At 36.8% G+C, this 17,097-nt stretch overlaps 1 protein-coding gene and 1 pseudogene across 1 annotated transcript; both read left to right on the top strand.

Moving 5' to 3' along the window:
• Positions 1-9,284: 9,284 nt before the first annotated feature.
• LOC110147729 (putative olfactory receptor 8G3) lies at positions 9,285-10,220 on the top strand. Its single transcript, XM_020909401.2, has one exon. It carries the CDS (start codon positions 9,288-9,290, stop codon positions 10,218-10,220), a length of 933 nt encoding a protein of 310 aa, XP_020765060.2. The 5' UTR covers positions 9,285-9,287.
• Positions 10,221-14,303: 4,083 nt separating this feature from the next.
• On the top strand, positions 14,304-15,275 carry LOC110122516 (olfactory receptor 8G1-like; annotated as a pseudogene).
• Positions 15,276-17,097: the final 1,822 nt, after the last annotated feature.

The raw sequence follows: 17,097 nt of genomic DNA, 5'->3' as shown, positions 1-17,097 counted from the left end.
AAAGAATCAATAGCATGATGTAATAGAAGTCATTTGGTTTGCTGAACTATGCAGTGTGTTAGATATATTGTTCAAATTTTTGGAAATTTATTGATACTTCTCTATATAACTCATCTCCAAAATTCTCTTCCTGGCTACTTCTTTGAACATACATTACAATGATTATATAAGGAAAAATACAATAATAGAATTTTTTAAAGAATCTTGAATATTAAAGGAGCTTACTTTTATTTTTAATAATAATATATGTAGGAAGAACAACAATGCTTATGATGATTATGGTGAAAATCACAGTAATGCATATTACCAAGATTTAGGAAATATAAAGCACTATGCCCAGTACTTTAAATGAAATGCTTTATTTACTATATTCCTTCAGAACAAATTCTAGTATTATTTTCCTTTGTAAAGAAGAAATGGAATGTTATTTCATTTGTGTATTTGCCATGGTCCCAAATATAATAAATGATAGAGAAAACATAGTAAGTGATACTTTTGCACAAGAAGATTGTGAATAGGTCCAATGCCTCCCTGAGAATTTCCTTCTATATGTCAAGCATCATCACTTTCCTATAAGATTGTGTTTCTTTTCTCTAGATATCTTCTATGCTATTTTCACTTTTATTTCCTTTGATAAAATGAAAATAATCAAAATCTTTCAAACTGTGTTGGTCAAAGCAAAAATTGCAAAGATGGAGAGTTATTGCAGAGTTTCACAGTAGACAGTCATTAAAGAGATTCAAATTATAATTGAAATGTAAATATTTATAAAGGCAGCCTAAACATCATTGTCTTATCTTTATACCAATAGCGCTGTAACTATTTTTGAAGCAGCTGTTCATAAAAGAAAGAAATCCTGCTGAGTTATATCACTTCCATATTGTTAATGCTCTTCTGTTCCATACTTTATTGAGTTGTCATTTCATGTTCAGTTCAGTCCCTCAGGTTGTGTCCGACTCTTTGCAACCCCATGGACTGCAGCACACCAGGCTTCCCTGTCCCTCACCATCTCCTGGAGCTTGCTCAAACTCATGTCCATTGAGTCATTGATGCCATCCAACCATCTCATCCTCTATTGGCCCCTTCTCCTCTTGCCTTCAATCTTACCCAGCATCAGAGTCTATTCCAATGAGTCCTTTGCATCAGGTGTCCAAAGTATTGGTGCTTCAGCTTCAGCATCATTCCTTCCAATGAATATCCAACATTGATTTCCTGTAGGATTAACTGGTATGATCCCCTTGCAGTCCAAGGGATTAACAAGAGTCTTCTCCAACATCACAGTTCAAAAGAATCAATTCTTTGGCACTCAGCTTTCTTTATACTTCAACTCTCACATCCATACATGACTAATAGAAAAAATATGGCTTTGACAATGTTGGCAAAGTAATATCTCTACTTTTTAATATGCTTTCTAGGTTGGTCATAGCTTTTCTTCCAAGGAGCAAGAATCTTTTAATTTCATGGTGGCAGTCACCATCTGCAGTGACTTTGAAGCCCAAGAAAAGAAAAGTCTGTCTGTTTCCATTGTTTCCCCATCTATTTGCCATGAAGTGATGGGACCAGATGCCATGGTCTTAGTGTTTTGAATGTTGAGGTTTAAGCCAGCTTTACTTTCATCAAGAGACTTTAGTTCCTCTTCACTTTCTACCATAAAGGTGGTGTCATCTGTGTTTCTTGGGTTATTGATATTTCTGCTAGCAATGTTGATTCCAGCTTGTGCTTCATCCAGCCTAACATTTTGCATGATGCACAACTGCACATAAGTTAAATAAGCAGGGTGACAATATACAGCCTTGACATATGTTAATGCTCTTTTGTCCCATAATTTATATAGTTGCCATTTCATGTTATGTTTTCTTTAAAACATCTTTTCCCTCATACTTCTGCTTTTATGATTGTGGGTCTTAAACATCTTATAATTATAAATTCTCACGTTATTCTAAATGCTCAGTTGTATTCTGTCTTTTCCTAATTCAGACCATCCTATTCATTATTGTCATATCAATATCCTTTAAATAGTGTGCTGTCTATTCACCTCATATAACAAGTTGCAGTGTTTACTTATAGTATCCAAATATTGCACAAATATATAATACAACTTTGTTGCTTTTTACTTACTAAATTCTATCCAACTCTTTGCAACCCCATGGATTGTAGCCTGCCATGCTTTTCTGTGTAGGGAAACCTACAGGGTTTCCCAGGTAGAAATACTGGAGTGGGTTTCTAGTTCCTTCTTCAAGGATCTGCCCAAAGCATCGTCCCGATGCAGTAGAAGATGCACAACTCCTGCATTTGCAAGTGGATTCTTTACTGCTGAGCCACCAGGGAACCCCATAATATAACTTTACCCCCTTGTATTTCATTGAACATTAATTCAATATCAGATAATCATTTTCAAAGAACACTCATATTTATCATTTGACTTAATTTTCATCAGTCCTATTTGCTCAGTCGTGTCCAACTCTTTGCAGCCCCATGGAATGTAGCCCACCAGGCTCCTCTGCTGATGGAATTTTCCAGGCGAGAATAGTGTGCTGTGGTGCCATTTCCTACTTCAGAGGATCTTTCCAAACCCACATCTCCATCTCCTGCATTGGCAGTGGGATGCTTTACCCCTAGAGCCACCTGGGAAGCCAGTGGTATAAAGGAGGGGAGATGGTCACAATCACAACTCCTGTCATAGGCAAGATTCCTAGTCCAGTGCGTTTCCCAACAAGCACAAATGAATTAACAGAACAAATACTAATAATTTTGTTGGAAAATCCTTGAAATACTGGGGCTTAGGCACCTAAATAAAACATAAGGAAGGGACAGGAAATGGTCTTGCTAGACAAGAAAAGCATATATAGATCCAGAAAAAAACAGGTCATATTTCACATATGATTGATCATTCTACCGGACTAGAAAAGTAGACAGCAGACAGTTGATGAATCACGTGTGGATCACCATAAGATGTCAATTTTTTTGTGTGTGTGAAGGGAGATGCTAAATTTTTTTTAATAAGGAAGTGACACAGTTTTGAATGTTAATAATATCACACATGCCAAAGAATGCTCAAACTACCACACAATTGGACTTGTCTAACACGCTAGTAAAGTAATGCTCAAAATTCTCCAAGCCAGGCTTCAACAGTATATCAACTGTGAACTTTCAGATGTTCAAGCTGGATTTAGAAAAGTCAGAGAAATCAGAGATCAAATTGATAAACATCTGTTGGATTATTGAAAAAGCAAGGGAGTTCCAGAAAAACATCTATTTCTTCTTTGTTGATTATGTCAAAGCCTTTGAATGTATGGATCACCGCAAACTGGAAAATTCTTAAAGAGATGGGAATACCAGACCACCTGACCTGTCTCTTGAGAAACCTGTATGCAGGTCAGGAAGCAACCATTAGAACTGGATATGGAACAACAGACTGGTTCCAAATAGGAAAAGGAGTACGTCAAGGCTGTATATTGTCAGCCTGCTTATTTAACTTATATGCAGAGTACATCATGAGAAACGCTGGGCTGGATGAAGCCCAAGTTGGAATCAAGTTTGCCAGGGGAAATATCAATAACCTCAGATGTGCAGAAGACAGCATCCTTATGGCAGAAAGCAAAGAAGAACTAAAGAGCCTCTTGATGAAATGGAAAGAGGGGAGTGAAAAGGTTGCCTTAAAGCTCAACATTCAGAAAACTAAGGTCATGGCCTCTGGTCCCATCCTTCATGGCAAATAGATGGGGAAACAGTGACAGACTTTATTTTTGGGGCTCAAAAGTCACTGCAGATGGTGACTGCAGCCATGAAATTAAAAGTCTCTTGCTATGGAAGAGAAGCTGTGACCAACCTAGATGGCCTATTAAAAAGCAGAGACATTACTTTGCCAACAAATGTCTGTCTAATCAAAGCTATGGTCTTTCCATCATCATGTATGGATGTGAGAGTTGGACTATAAAGAAAGCTGAGGGTCAAAGAATTGATTCTTTTGAACTGTGGTGTTGGAGAAGACTCTTGAGGGTCCCTTGAACTGCAAGGAGACCCAACCAGTCCATTCTAAAGGAAATCAGTACTGAATATTCATTGGAAGGAGATGCTAAAGCTGAAACTCCAATACTTTGGCCACCTGATGTGAAGAAGTGACTCATTGGAAAAGTAAATGATGCTGGTAAAGATTGAGGTCAGAAGGAGAAGGGGATGGCAGAGTATGAGATTTTTGAATGGCATCACTGAGTTGATGGACATGAATTTGAGTAAGCTGCTGGAGTTGGTTTTGGACAGGGAAAACTGGCATGCTGCCATCCATGGAGTCACAAAGAGTTGGGCATGACTGAAGAACTGAACAGAATTGAACTGCACTGAACCATTGTTGCTATGATCTTCTGCCCCTCCTCAAGCTCTCCTACTCTAGCACCTATCTCAGTGAATTACTGGTTCTATGTTTTGGTGCACTTAACATCTTTGTCTCCCTCCTGATCATCTTCAGCTCCTACATCTTCATCATTTCCAGCAGCATCCACATTTGTTCCACAGAGGGCAGGTCCAAAGACTTGAGCACATGCCACTTCTGCATCTCAGTTGCTGTTTTCTATGAAATTGCCGCATTCATATGCCTGAAGCCATCACCTGTGAGATCCATGGAACAAGGGAAAATGTCCTCTGTGTTTTATACTACTGTTTTGCCCATGCTGAATCCCCTGATTAACAGCCTCAGGAATAAAGATGTCAATGTGTTCCTGATGAAAATACTTGACAGAAGAATATTTTTGTGATCAGACACATAACATGAACATGATATTTTAAATCTAGTCTTTGCTTATTATCTTGTATGGATATATGGTTCTCTTACTTCAAAATCTTTACCAGAGCTTACAATCTGAGTTAAGATCTCCTTCATGCTTTGTAACATTGCTTAAACCAGTATGCCTCCTACTATACCATTTATTGTTTTGGGTATGTACTTGCCTGCTTATTGTCCAAAATATACTTTACTGTAGTGTTCATGAAGATTATCCGCATGCATGTATTTCATTGCCATATCTGCAGGACATAAGATAGTTCCTGCCACTAGAAATACCTTGATAATTTTCTTATTTTCTTTTAAAAAATATTTATGGGAAGCCATACATATTTCATACTGTCTTTTTTCATTACTTTATCCAATTAGCTACATATGACTCTTAAAAGTTAAAAGTAATTAAATTTATGTTTGAAGAGTTCTTCAAAATCTGCAGTAAAACTGATGACATCCTAAATTATTTCTATACAAAAATTTAGAAGCATGAACTTGAGTACCTTCTGTATCAAATCCGAGTGCAGGTAAGATAACTTGTGAACACCTGATTTCTTAAGTCATTGAATAAAGTCAGAAACACAAAATCCTTGAAGCAAAACTCTTGGTTATCAAGGATACAACATACATGCCTTTAAAAATAATATGCATATTTGTTATCTGATGGGTCAACACAGCAAATCTGGAGATACAGTGGAACCTAGAACTCAAACACTCCAGTCTAAAATACCATGGTTTCCCATACCTATACTGGAAAAAAACTTCACCTATATTGACATTGAGAAAATTCTTAGTGTGTAGAATTTTATCCATGTAAATTATAGTTCAATAAATTTAATTTAAAGATTAAAAATAATATATGAGTTATATGTACTGTTGCAGTCAGAGTTGTGGATCTTCCTAGATTGCCACGTTGAACCAGGACATGATTTTTTTTTATTACTCTATATGTTAATCAAATTTTTTCACATTAAGTCACATATCATATCTCTATATTATTCCTCAATATTTCTTTTATTTATAGAGTGAGATAAATTCATTAACTTATTCTACTTGTTAGGAACTTTTCATGGGGTAATGGCAGCAACCAGTTGAAACCTTCCTGCAGCCTAGCATGTTAAAATATTTCAAGTACTACTATTTTATAAATGTTTCATGGTATCTAAATATAGTTAAATATGGGTCAGTGAGAAAAAATCATTCAACTATTGCACACAAAGATTTTTTTTGATTTTTTGTTTATCTCTTGTGTGAAATCACTTTAGAATGCTCCTTTAATACAGGTCTTAAATATTTCCTAAAATTTTGAATTTTTATATAGCTTGACAGGAAATTCACCAGAGTTCTGATAAGATCTATCACAGCCTTGCTTTCACCCTATAATCTAACAAAAAAATGATAAATTACAATGATATGACACTATTAAACACTTGAGAGTCAAAGGAAGAAAAGGGAACTGCTAATTGTAACTTTTCCCAAGAGTTGATACTTGTGGGATATGATCCTAATGGGAGATCATTAGCATTATCTGTTCCTCATCTGACTCTTAGCATCTATACTTAGAGTATAAATCACCATTCATACCAACCAACCTTTGCAGAGGGCCATTGACTTCAACAGAAGTCAGAACCAGTGACTCAAAATTTTTCCAACAGTATCTTCTAGGTTATGACACTACAAGAAGAAGCCCTACAAGGTTAGTACTCAGAACTATCCACCTGCATCACCAGAGCCATTATTCCATTCAGAGAAATAAAGGAGAAGAATACACAGCACTGGTGTACTGGGGAGCAAGAGGGATGTATTTGAGTCCCAGTCCTGGACTTTAAAAAGTTAGATCTTCTGTTCTAGTTCCCTCACAGTGCACTAATAGATGCAAGTAGTTATTTTTCTGTCTCTATCTGTCCTCACTCTAATATTCACACTCCCTGAGGAGCTAAGGTTCCCTTATCATCTCTCTGTCTCCGCTGGAGAAAGTTATGGCCAGTATTTCTTTGTTTACTCACCTCCACTCAGGCAGTGTGAGAGCTTTGTTCACTTGTGTTGGAGTCTATGTTAACTTACTACTACAGTCCTTTCAATAATTTTATTAAAAAATCATATTTGTTGATACTTGCATATAAGACATTGTGCCAAGCACTGTATTGAGTTTACAATCTAGTACAGAAGAAAAGCCAATAAGTAACTCATAATAATTGATACAGAATTAAGCATGTACTAAATGTAAACATGAGAAAGATATCCTCAGCACATAGAAAATGGTCTTATTAATTGGGGTTTCCATTATTAAAGTCCTTAACTTAAGGGCCCTAGCTATTGAATAGATTTCATCAGATACACTGGGAATGTGTGAGAGAAGATGAAGAAATATAATGAGTTAAAAAAAAAAGAGATTCTACCAAATGCTGTTTTGTGTAATAGTTAAATCATGTGATACCTGGTAGGACACAAAAATAAAATATTTTGTTGTTGGGTGAAATAAAATCATTGAATGACAGAAATTTATTCCAACTTTATTTGGAGACCTTTGAAAATATTGACATTTAAGAGTTAACATTGAATAAAAATTTCAAATTTCAGTATCATTTTGTATATTTAGGTAGAACGGAGGAACCAGAAAATGTCTTAAGGAAAGAAAAAAAAAATCCCAGCCATCATAGCAGGAATGAAAATGCCACTGAAACAAAAGATAAAATAGGAAGCAACTCAATAGATTAAAATTCAAATAACAGTGACAGTAATAGGGTCTTTCCAAGGGTATGGGACTGTGCTAAACATTTCATAGGAATCAGTATTGTGAATTTACACAGAAGGTAGATTTTAGTGTTTCTGTTTTTCAGAAAGTTGGAGAGTAGACATATTATCTAAAGATCACACAGCAAGAATGGTGTCGATCTGAGACGTCAATCCTCTACTGTCTACCATAATCAGGATCCATTAGAATGAAGATAATAGAAGTACATCTAATCCAACTACCCATTAGGTGTGTCCTTAAAGAATATCTGTATGCACGTGGTTATTCAGTCTGTGCTCCAACTTTTATGACAGTCGGCTCGGGTGTGTCTGGTGATAGGGATGTTTGTCTTTGCTATGAAACCAAATATTTCTTCCCATAGTTTGAAGCAGTTAATTTTACCCAATCTCTTGAACGTATACAATAAGTTCAGTACCTCTCTCTGCCATGTGATGAACATTGAGATAACTTTCCTTTGCCACATGAACTTTTGCCTTGTTAGAAAATAATACCCTTGGTAGTTTTAGCCATCTTAAAACAATTGATTTCTTGATGATATTTAAGAAACTGTGCCGCTTTACCTGTATCACACACAGTATTTTATTTCAAACTGAACACAATAGCCAAATAATACTTGAGTGTTAATATGAATTTCTATGTTCTAGAACCTACTCATTTCCTTTGCAAATCTTAACTAAAGATACACTGGTCTTTAAAAAACACATCACACTGTTGACTAGTATTGAATTGATGTTAAAATTACTTATTTTGAATGTAATTTATTCATCTGCATCTCTCCCATCTTTGAATTCTATTGAGAGCACATGCAAAATGCATGACTATATTTTTAAAAGCTCAGCATATCAAACACCTAGTGTTTGTGTTCAAATGCATTTTACAATTTGGAGAATAGAAACATTTTCTCACCTCCACCATTTAAATCATGAAGTCCAAATTGCACAGATCAATTTTGGTACACTGATGCCATAGTCACTGTGGTGGACTATGTGACTTGAACTTAGGGCATTATACTCTCACTCCTAAGATTACCCAAATTAGAATAAGAATTGTTCCTGGGGTGGAAAAACCTATGGAGGTACAAGCATGATGTCTGCCAAGCAGTTACATTTCTGTCCTCTGGTGTAAAAGTCCAGGGAGAAGGAAAATGGAACATTAAATCATCAGATCTCAGGTGAATGACACTGGTCATCACATTTCAGATCTTTTCAGTTGAGATGTTACTAAAGAAGACAGCCCCAACTAATATAACTACTTTCCACAGACTTGTGAATCCTCTCTGTGTTAATTACAGAAAGCCTATACAACTATTACTTATTATAAATAAAAGGAAAATACTATGCCATTCAACAAACATGAAATTAATATATAAACATAGAAACTTGGAGGAAGGAACAGTACTCAGAAATAATACTAGAAATGTTCATGTTGACTAACTCTAAAAACCCATAAATTGTTGTTTCTTTTAAACTTTATGAAATTTCTTATTTGTAAATTTCTTGATGTTTATAATTTCTTTTCTAGCTCAACCAGATTAACTACTTGTCCTCGAGTAGCAAGAGATGCTGGAGAAATCCCTGCATTATGTATGTCCTCTGCTGAAAGATAAAGAATGAGCTCCATAGAATTACTCTCTGCCTCTCTCTCTCACACACAAACATACACACGTGCATAAAACTCTCTCACACACACACACAAATATATACTCATTTTCTGATTTTTGTTTTGTTTTGTTTTTTAAACTTAGAACCTGTTGAAAAGATAATGGACCCTAGAAATCACAGCTCAGTGACTGAGTTCATCCTCGCTGGGCTCACTGAACAGCCACAACTCCAGCTGCCACTTTTCCTCCTCTTCCTAGGAATCTATGTGGTCACGGTGGTAGGGAATCTGGGCATGATCACACTGATTGGGCTCAGTTCTCACCTGAAAACCCCCATGTACTATTTCCTCAGCAACTTGTCCCTTATTGATCTCTGTCAGTCCACTGTCATTACCCCCAAAATGCTGGTGAACTTTGTGACAGAGAAAAATATCATCTCCTATCCTGAATGTATGACTCAGCTCTATTTCTTCCTTCTTTTTATTATCGCAGAGTGCTATATGTTGGCTGAAATGGCATATGACCGCTATGTTGCCATCTGTAACCCCTTGCTTTATAATGCCATCATGTCTTATTATAGGTGCTTCCAGCTCACAGCAGCAGTTTATATCTTGTGCATCATTCAATCGACATTCCATACTTGCCTCATGTTGAGACTCTATTTCTGCAAGGCCAATATTATTAACCATTATTTCTGTGATGTTTTTCCACTCATGGAGCTATCCTGTTCTAGCATCTATTTCAACGAGTTATTGGCTCTAGTCTGCAGTTCTTTCAATGTCCTGATTCCTGCCTTGACTATTCTTATCTCCTACATCTACATCCTCTACAAAATCTTCCACATCCACTCCACGGAGGGCAGGTCCAAAGCCTTCAGCACTTGCAGTTCCCATATCTTGGCTGTTGCTGTTTTCTATGGATCTGCAGCATTCATGTACCTGCAGCCATCATCTGTGAGCCCCATGGACCAAGGGAAAGTGTCCTCTGTGCTTTATACCTGCATTGTTCCCATGCTGAATCCTTTGATCTACAGTTTGCGGAATAAGGATGTCAAGTTGGCCCTGAAGAAAATTCTGGACCTTGGGAAAGTATAGGTGAATAGACTCAATGTTGGGATCATATCAGAAATAAACTTTTGTTTTGCTGAGATATACAGTGTTTTAGTTTTATTGTTCAAGTTTTTGGAAATTCAGGATCATTTCCCCATACAATACATTTCCCAAATTCCTTCCAGGCTAGTTCCTTAGAATTTGTGTTATATTGATTATGTATGGAGAAATATCAAGAATAATGTCAGAGACTCTTGAGAATTACAGAAACTCCAGTGCAATATAAAAAATACAAATAACAAGAATATGATTATCATCATAATGTAATAACATATTATTATTAATATAGTATAAAATAGCAAGCACTTTACATTAGACAACTTTCTTAATATTTATGATATCTCTCAAAGCAAGCCCTAGTATTGTTTCCATTTGAAAGATGAATTAATTGAAACTTGTTTACTTTGAGTAAATGCCCATAATCCCAAACTTAATAAAGACAGAGGATAGAATGGAACCAGGCTTCAGGAACTGTGATTTTACTCAAAATAATCTATTGCCCCTAGGTAATTGTGGTTAAATGTAAGGTCTTCCCAATAATTTCCTTCTACACATTAAGCTTCTACTTTTCCTGTGAGATTGTATTTCTTTATGCTAGATCTCTTCAATGTGATGTTCACTTTTATTTCATTTGATTTAATGAAAACAATCAAAATATTTCAAACTTGTGTTGATTAAGCAAAAAGACCAAATGCAGAGTTAATACAGAATCTTATGATAAGACTTATCAAAGAGATTCAAATTATCATGTTCAATACCAACAGTTTTTATTAAAATTGCCCAATATATTTTTATCTTTAAACCATTAATGCTATACTGTTTATGTAAAGGGCTTCCCTGGAGGTTCAGTGGTAAAGAATACAGCTGCCAATGCACGGGATGTGGGTTCAGTCCTTGGGTGAGGAAGATACCCTGGAGAGGGAAATGGCAACCCACTCCAGTATTCTTGCCTGGGAAATCCCATGGAGAGAGGAGCCTGGCAGGCTAGAGTCCACAGGGTCACAGAGTGTCCATCCAACACAACCTTACCACTAAAGCACAACAGTAAATTTATGTTAACAAGTGCTCATAATAAACCAAAATTATGTAAGTTGTATCACTTTCATGAGGTTCATGCACTTTTGCCATGGAAGTTATAAACAATTGCTGTTTCTTGTCAGTTTTATGTTGGAAACATCTTTTCTCTCCCCTCATATTGGTCTTTTCTAGCTTCTGGGCATTGACATCTGGTAAGTATAAATTCACATGAAACTGTAAATATCCAGTTGTCTTCTGCCTCTTCTCAGTTCAAACCCTCTTACTCATTACTGACCGATCAAAGTTCTTTGGGTAGTGTGCTGCCTTATTCACCTGCAGTGTCCAAATACACCACAAATAAATAAAACATAATTTTACTTACCACCCATGTATTTTAATATCCATTCTTTCATCAATGTCAAGTATTCATTTTCAATTATTTCATATTATTTTACTTAAATTTCATATTATTTGTTTTATATTTTCATATTATTTGACTTAATTTTCATCAGTACTATAAAAAGAAGGTAAAATGGGTACAATTACAAGTAGGCATAATTTGTAGTCTGCTCTATATAGTCCAGAATATATATAAATCAGCTAAATCAGAACATATACCCTGTCTTAACTGAAAGAATGGCTTCTATGTGTCTCTTCAAATTTTTAATTTCTGAATAATTATAAGAATGATCTGTTTACTCCTTGTTTATGTTCTTTCTATATCTGACCTTTACCAACTCCACCTCTCTTTCTCACTTATTTTACTTGGCACACTGAAGCAGCTTCAATCATCGTCTGTTCACTTATAAGGTGGCATTCCAGACACAGTATTCTTCTCCAAACATGTCAGAATCCTGCAGCCACAGCAAACCCTTAGTTAAAGATTTTCAATGCATGGGTATGGTGGATTTTCCTTGAATCTGAAAGAACTCCAGTGGAAGGCATTCAAAACAAGAGATCCTCTAGCATCTTGTTTCTCAGAGTGGTCTATAGATGAGAAATAGTGGAAAAATCTGAGAGATTTTATTTAAAATGTATAATCTCAAGCCATACACGAGACTTACTATCAGAATCTGCTTTTGATCAAGATCCTTAGGTTATTCCCATGCACATTAAAAGTTGAGGAGCTTTTGAAAAATCCCTCCTAGCATCAGGGTCTTTTCCAATGAGTCAACTCTTCGCATGAGGTGGCCAACGTACTGGAGTTTCAGCTTCAGCATCAGTCCTTCCAATGAACACCCAGGACTGATCTCCTTCAGGATAGACTGGTTGGATCTCCTTGCAGTCCAAGGGACTCTCAAGAGTCTTCTCCAACACCACAGTTCAAAAGCATCAATTTTTCGGTGCTCGGCTTTCTTCACAGTCCATCTCTCACATCCATAAGTGACCACTGGAAAAACCGTAGCCTTGATTAGATGGATCTTTGTTGGCAATGTGATGTCTCTGCTTTTTAATATGCTATCTAGGTTGGTCACTGAAGAGTTGACTCATTGGAAAAGACCCTGATGCTGGGAAGGGATTGGGGGCAGGAGGAGAAGGGGATGACAGAGGATGAGATGGCTGGATGGCATCACTGACTTGATGGACATGAGTTTGGGTAAACTCTGGGAGTTGGTGATGGGACAGGGAGGCCTGGTGTGCTGCGATTCATGGGTTGCAAGGAGTCGGACACGACTGAGCAACTGAACTGTACTGAACTGAACTGAGGTTGGTCATAACTTTCCTTCCAAGGAGTAAGCGTCTTTTAATTTCATAGTTGCGATCACCATCTGCAGTGATTTTGGAGCCCCCAAAATAAAGCCTGATACTGTTTCCACTGTTTTCCCATCTATTTCCCATGATGTGATGGGGCCAGATGCCATGATCTTAGTTTTCTGAATGTTGAGCTTTAAGCCCACATTTTCACTCTCCTCTTTCACTTTCATCAAGAGGCTTTTTAGTTCCTCTTCACTTTCTGCCATAAGGGTGGTGTCATCTGTGTATCTGAGGTTATTGATATTTCTCCCAGCAATCTTGATTCCAGCTTGTGCTTCTTCCAGCCCAGCATTTCTCATGATGTACTCTGCATATAAGTTAAACAAGCAGGGTGACAATATACAGCCTTAACATACTCCTTTTCCTAGTTGGAACCAGTCTGTTGGTCCATGTCCAGTTCTAACTCTTGCTTCCTGACTTGCATATAGGTTTCTCAAGAGGCAAGTCAGGTGATCTGGTATTCCCATCTCTTTCAGAATTTTCCACAGTTTATTGTGATCCACACAGTCAAAGCCTTTGGCATAGTCAATAAAACAGAAATAAATGGTTTTTTTGGAACTCTCTTGCTTTTTCAATGATCCAGTGGATTTTGGCAGCTTAGAAAATGCTAATACTGATATGGCAGCATGGGGTAGATGGATGAGGCAGTTTGTGCCAGATGGTGACCAGTTAAAAGATTCTGAATGTCACACTTTAAATCTCATCTATAGATGCCGTCTGTGTATGTCTCTACATAAGTATATCTTTATCTATATCTCTCTATATATATGCATACATATCCACATATGTATATACATATCACACATGTATATATGTGGATATGCATTTGTTTATTCATTTATGTGTGTATACTAAGACTCATCCATTTATGAGTTGATGAACATAAATTCAAATTATTTCCAAATTGGATTGTTATGCATAGAGCTGCCATGCACTTTTAATGATTATGCTGCTGCTGCTAAGTCACTTCAGTCATGTCCGACTGTGTGACCCCATGGACAGCAGACCACCAGACTCCTCTCCACGGGTTTCTCTAGGCAAGAATACTAGAATGAGTTGCCATTTCCTTCTCTATTAGTGATTATACACATGGCTAAATTTTTAATATAAAATATATTTATTATATTTGAAAATTTGGTTTTATAAATATTGGATTGAGATATACTTTGCTTACATGAGTGGACCCAGAGTTAAGTGATTATATAGGTCAAAAGCATGCCTAAACCGTGAATCATTTATATGAAACATCCTATTCCCAATGAAAAGAAAAATAATGAATTCCCTGCAATGACCGTGTTTTTCTCTTTTCCCTCCAGAAACAATGCAGAGGGAAATGGCAGCAGAAAATCACTCCTCAGTGACTGAGTTCATCCTCACTGAGCTCACAGAACAACCACAACTCCATCTGCCTCTTTCTCTCCTCTTCCTGGGAATTTATGTGGATAGGGTGGTGGGGAACCTGGGCATGACCATACTGATTGGGCTCGGTCCTCGCCTGCACACCTCAATGTACTCTTTCCTAAGCAGTTTGTCCTTCATTGACCTCTGTCAGTCAGTCCACTGTCATTACCCCTAGAATGCTGGTGAACTTCATGACAGAGAAGAACATCATCTCCTACCCTGAATGCATGACACAGCTTTACTTCTTCCTCCTTTTTGCTGTCTCTGAGTATTACACGTTGGCTGCAATGGCTTATGGACTCTATGTTGCCATCTGTAGCCACTTGCTGTACAATATTATCATGTCCCATCAGGTCTGTTTCTCCCTCATTTGGGGAGTGTATGTGATGGGAGTGATACGTGCATTCTCTCACACAGGCTGCAAGCTTAGGGTTCATTTCTGTAAATTAGATGGGATCAACCATTATTTCTGTGATCTTCTGTCCCTTCTAAAGCTATCCTGCTCTAGCTCCTATGTCAACGAATCACTGGTTCTGTTTTAGTGCACTTGACATCTTTGAGCCCAGTCTGATCATTGTCAGCTCCTACATCTTCATTATTTCCAGCATCCTCCACATTCCTTCCATGGAGGGCAGGTCCAAATTCTTCAGCACATGCAGCTCCCACATCTCAGCTGTTGCTGTTTTCTATGGGTCTGCAACATTCATGTATCTGCAGCCATCATCGGTCAGTTCCATGGATGAAGGGAAAGTATCCTCTGTGTTTTACACTATTGTTGTACCCATGCTGAACCCCCTGATTTATAGTTTAAAGAACAGAGATGTCAATGTTTCCCTAAAGAAAATGCTAGAGAGAATATTCTTTTGATCAGAAATAATATGAGAATGATTTTTTAGTCTATATAACTGGCTATTTTATTGTGTACATTGATATTTAATTTTAGTCCACATGCCAATATATATTTATCAACATATATCCATACATTTAGTGGCATTATACTGACATTATTTCATAATCATTTGGCCTGTGATGCCATTTGTCTCTGAGTTTTTTCTCTCATAAACATCACTGAGACACAGGTTAAAAGAAATACTAAGGATGATCTGGATCCGTGGACCCACTAAAGTCATCAACATCATCTCTCCCTCTGTTCTTCTCTACAATTGATAAAAACCCTCAGTCGATGAAATATCTTCTAGCAGTTATCACTAATGTTCTTTCTTCTATCCGATAAAAAACAGCAAAACCGATATAGTGTAATGATTGTAACCTCTAACTTTTGCACATCTAATCTGGAAAAGTATCTTTCCCAAATCCTAACTTGTGAATATCTGATTTCTCATGTCATTAAGTTGCATTGACAACCAACCTTGGGCTTGGAAAAAATTTCTAGATATGATCCCAAAAACATAACTCAAGAAATTGATAGTGCAGATTTCATCAAAATTAAAATATTTTGCTTTTCAAAGACAGTGTTAAGAAAATAAAAGATGGTTTTAGATAAGTGTATACACTTTTATTTTTACATCCAATATATATGTAGATAGATGGATAAACAGTAATTTCCAGGTTTCATATTTTGCTTTCTTAAGTGGCACTTTTTTATGATAAATGAAAACCACCTGACCTACTATAATTCATTACCCAGCTTAAGTATCACGCATTCTCTTTTAGTCTTTTTATGATATCCTTTTTCACTAATGTTAGGTGACACTTAAAGAATCCTAGAGTTTGCCTTGTTTCTGATGTGTGACTGGACTCTAGATAAAAGTGTGAATCTATTGCATAATTCTGGCACTATACCAGAAGCCACATCAGCCACAATACCTACAGTGAATGCTAGATATTCCTTTCCAAACTTGGATAATTCTTCCATATGTATGACCTTTCATATTTACAAATCATAAGAAAAAAGTACTCTCCCCTCTGAATCACATTCAATTCAACATCTTTGAGCTATCAGGGTTTGAAGAACCATGCTTGACTTCTTCCTCTTTGGTTTTCTTGACCAATTTCTACCACCCACCCATGCACTTATAAAAGAAATAATACGTGAATATTTACTTTATATTCTGGGCATGTCAGGCTTACCATTACCAAGTCAATGGGTTGCTAAGCCAGACAACTCAGGGTTACAATTGAAGATTCTGTCACTGGATGTGTGTGTGTGTTTGCACATGTGTGCGTGCTCAGTTGCTCAGTCATGTCCAACTCTTTGAGGCCCCATGGACTGTAGCCTACCAAGCTCCTCTGCCCATGGAATTTTTCAGGTAAGAATACTGGAGCGGGGTGCCATTTCTTACTCCAGGGGATCTTCCAGATCTAGAGATCCAACGCACATCTCCTGTGGCTCCTGCATTGGTGAAACCCCAAAAGAGGAGCGTCAAATTTATCATTCTATTTGACTTAATAATAGCTTCAATTGCTTTTTCACAAGCAGTTATTTATGTTGATGAGAGAGAGCTGATTTACAAGTGCATTTTGAAGGTCATTTTAATACATGAAGGAAGTTAATTAGTATAAAGTATTTGTGAAAATTTATTTCCTGTTGCTGGACTTAGGGTATTTCAATGTTCATACTCATAATTCACAAATCATCATGGATTCAATCAAGTCTGTTAGAATGTGAGAACCAGAAACATTATTTCTGTACTTTCTTTGTTACCTGTATTCAAAACTACTGGAAAGT

Source organism: Odocoileus virginianus, unplaced genomic scaffold (assembly GCF_023699985.2).
Source record: "Odocoileus virginianus isolate 20LAN1187 ecotype Illinois unplaced genomic scaffold, Ovbor_1.2 Unplaced_Scaffold_19, whole genome shotgun sequence".
NCBI classification, from domain to species: Eukaryota; Metazoa; Chordata; class Mammalia; order Artiodactyla; family Cervidae; genus Odocoileus; species Odocoileus virginianus.
This window is presented reverse-complemented; position numbering and strand designations above follow the sequence as displayed.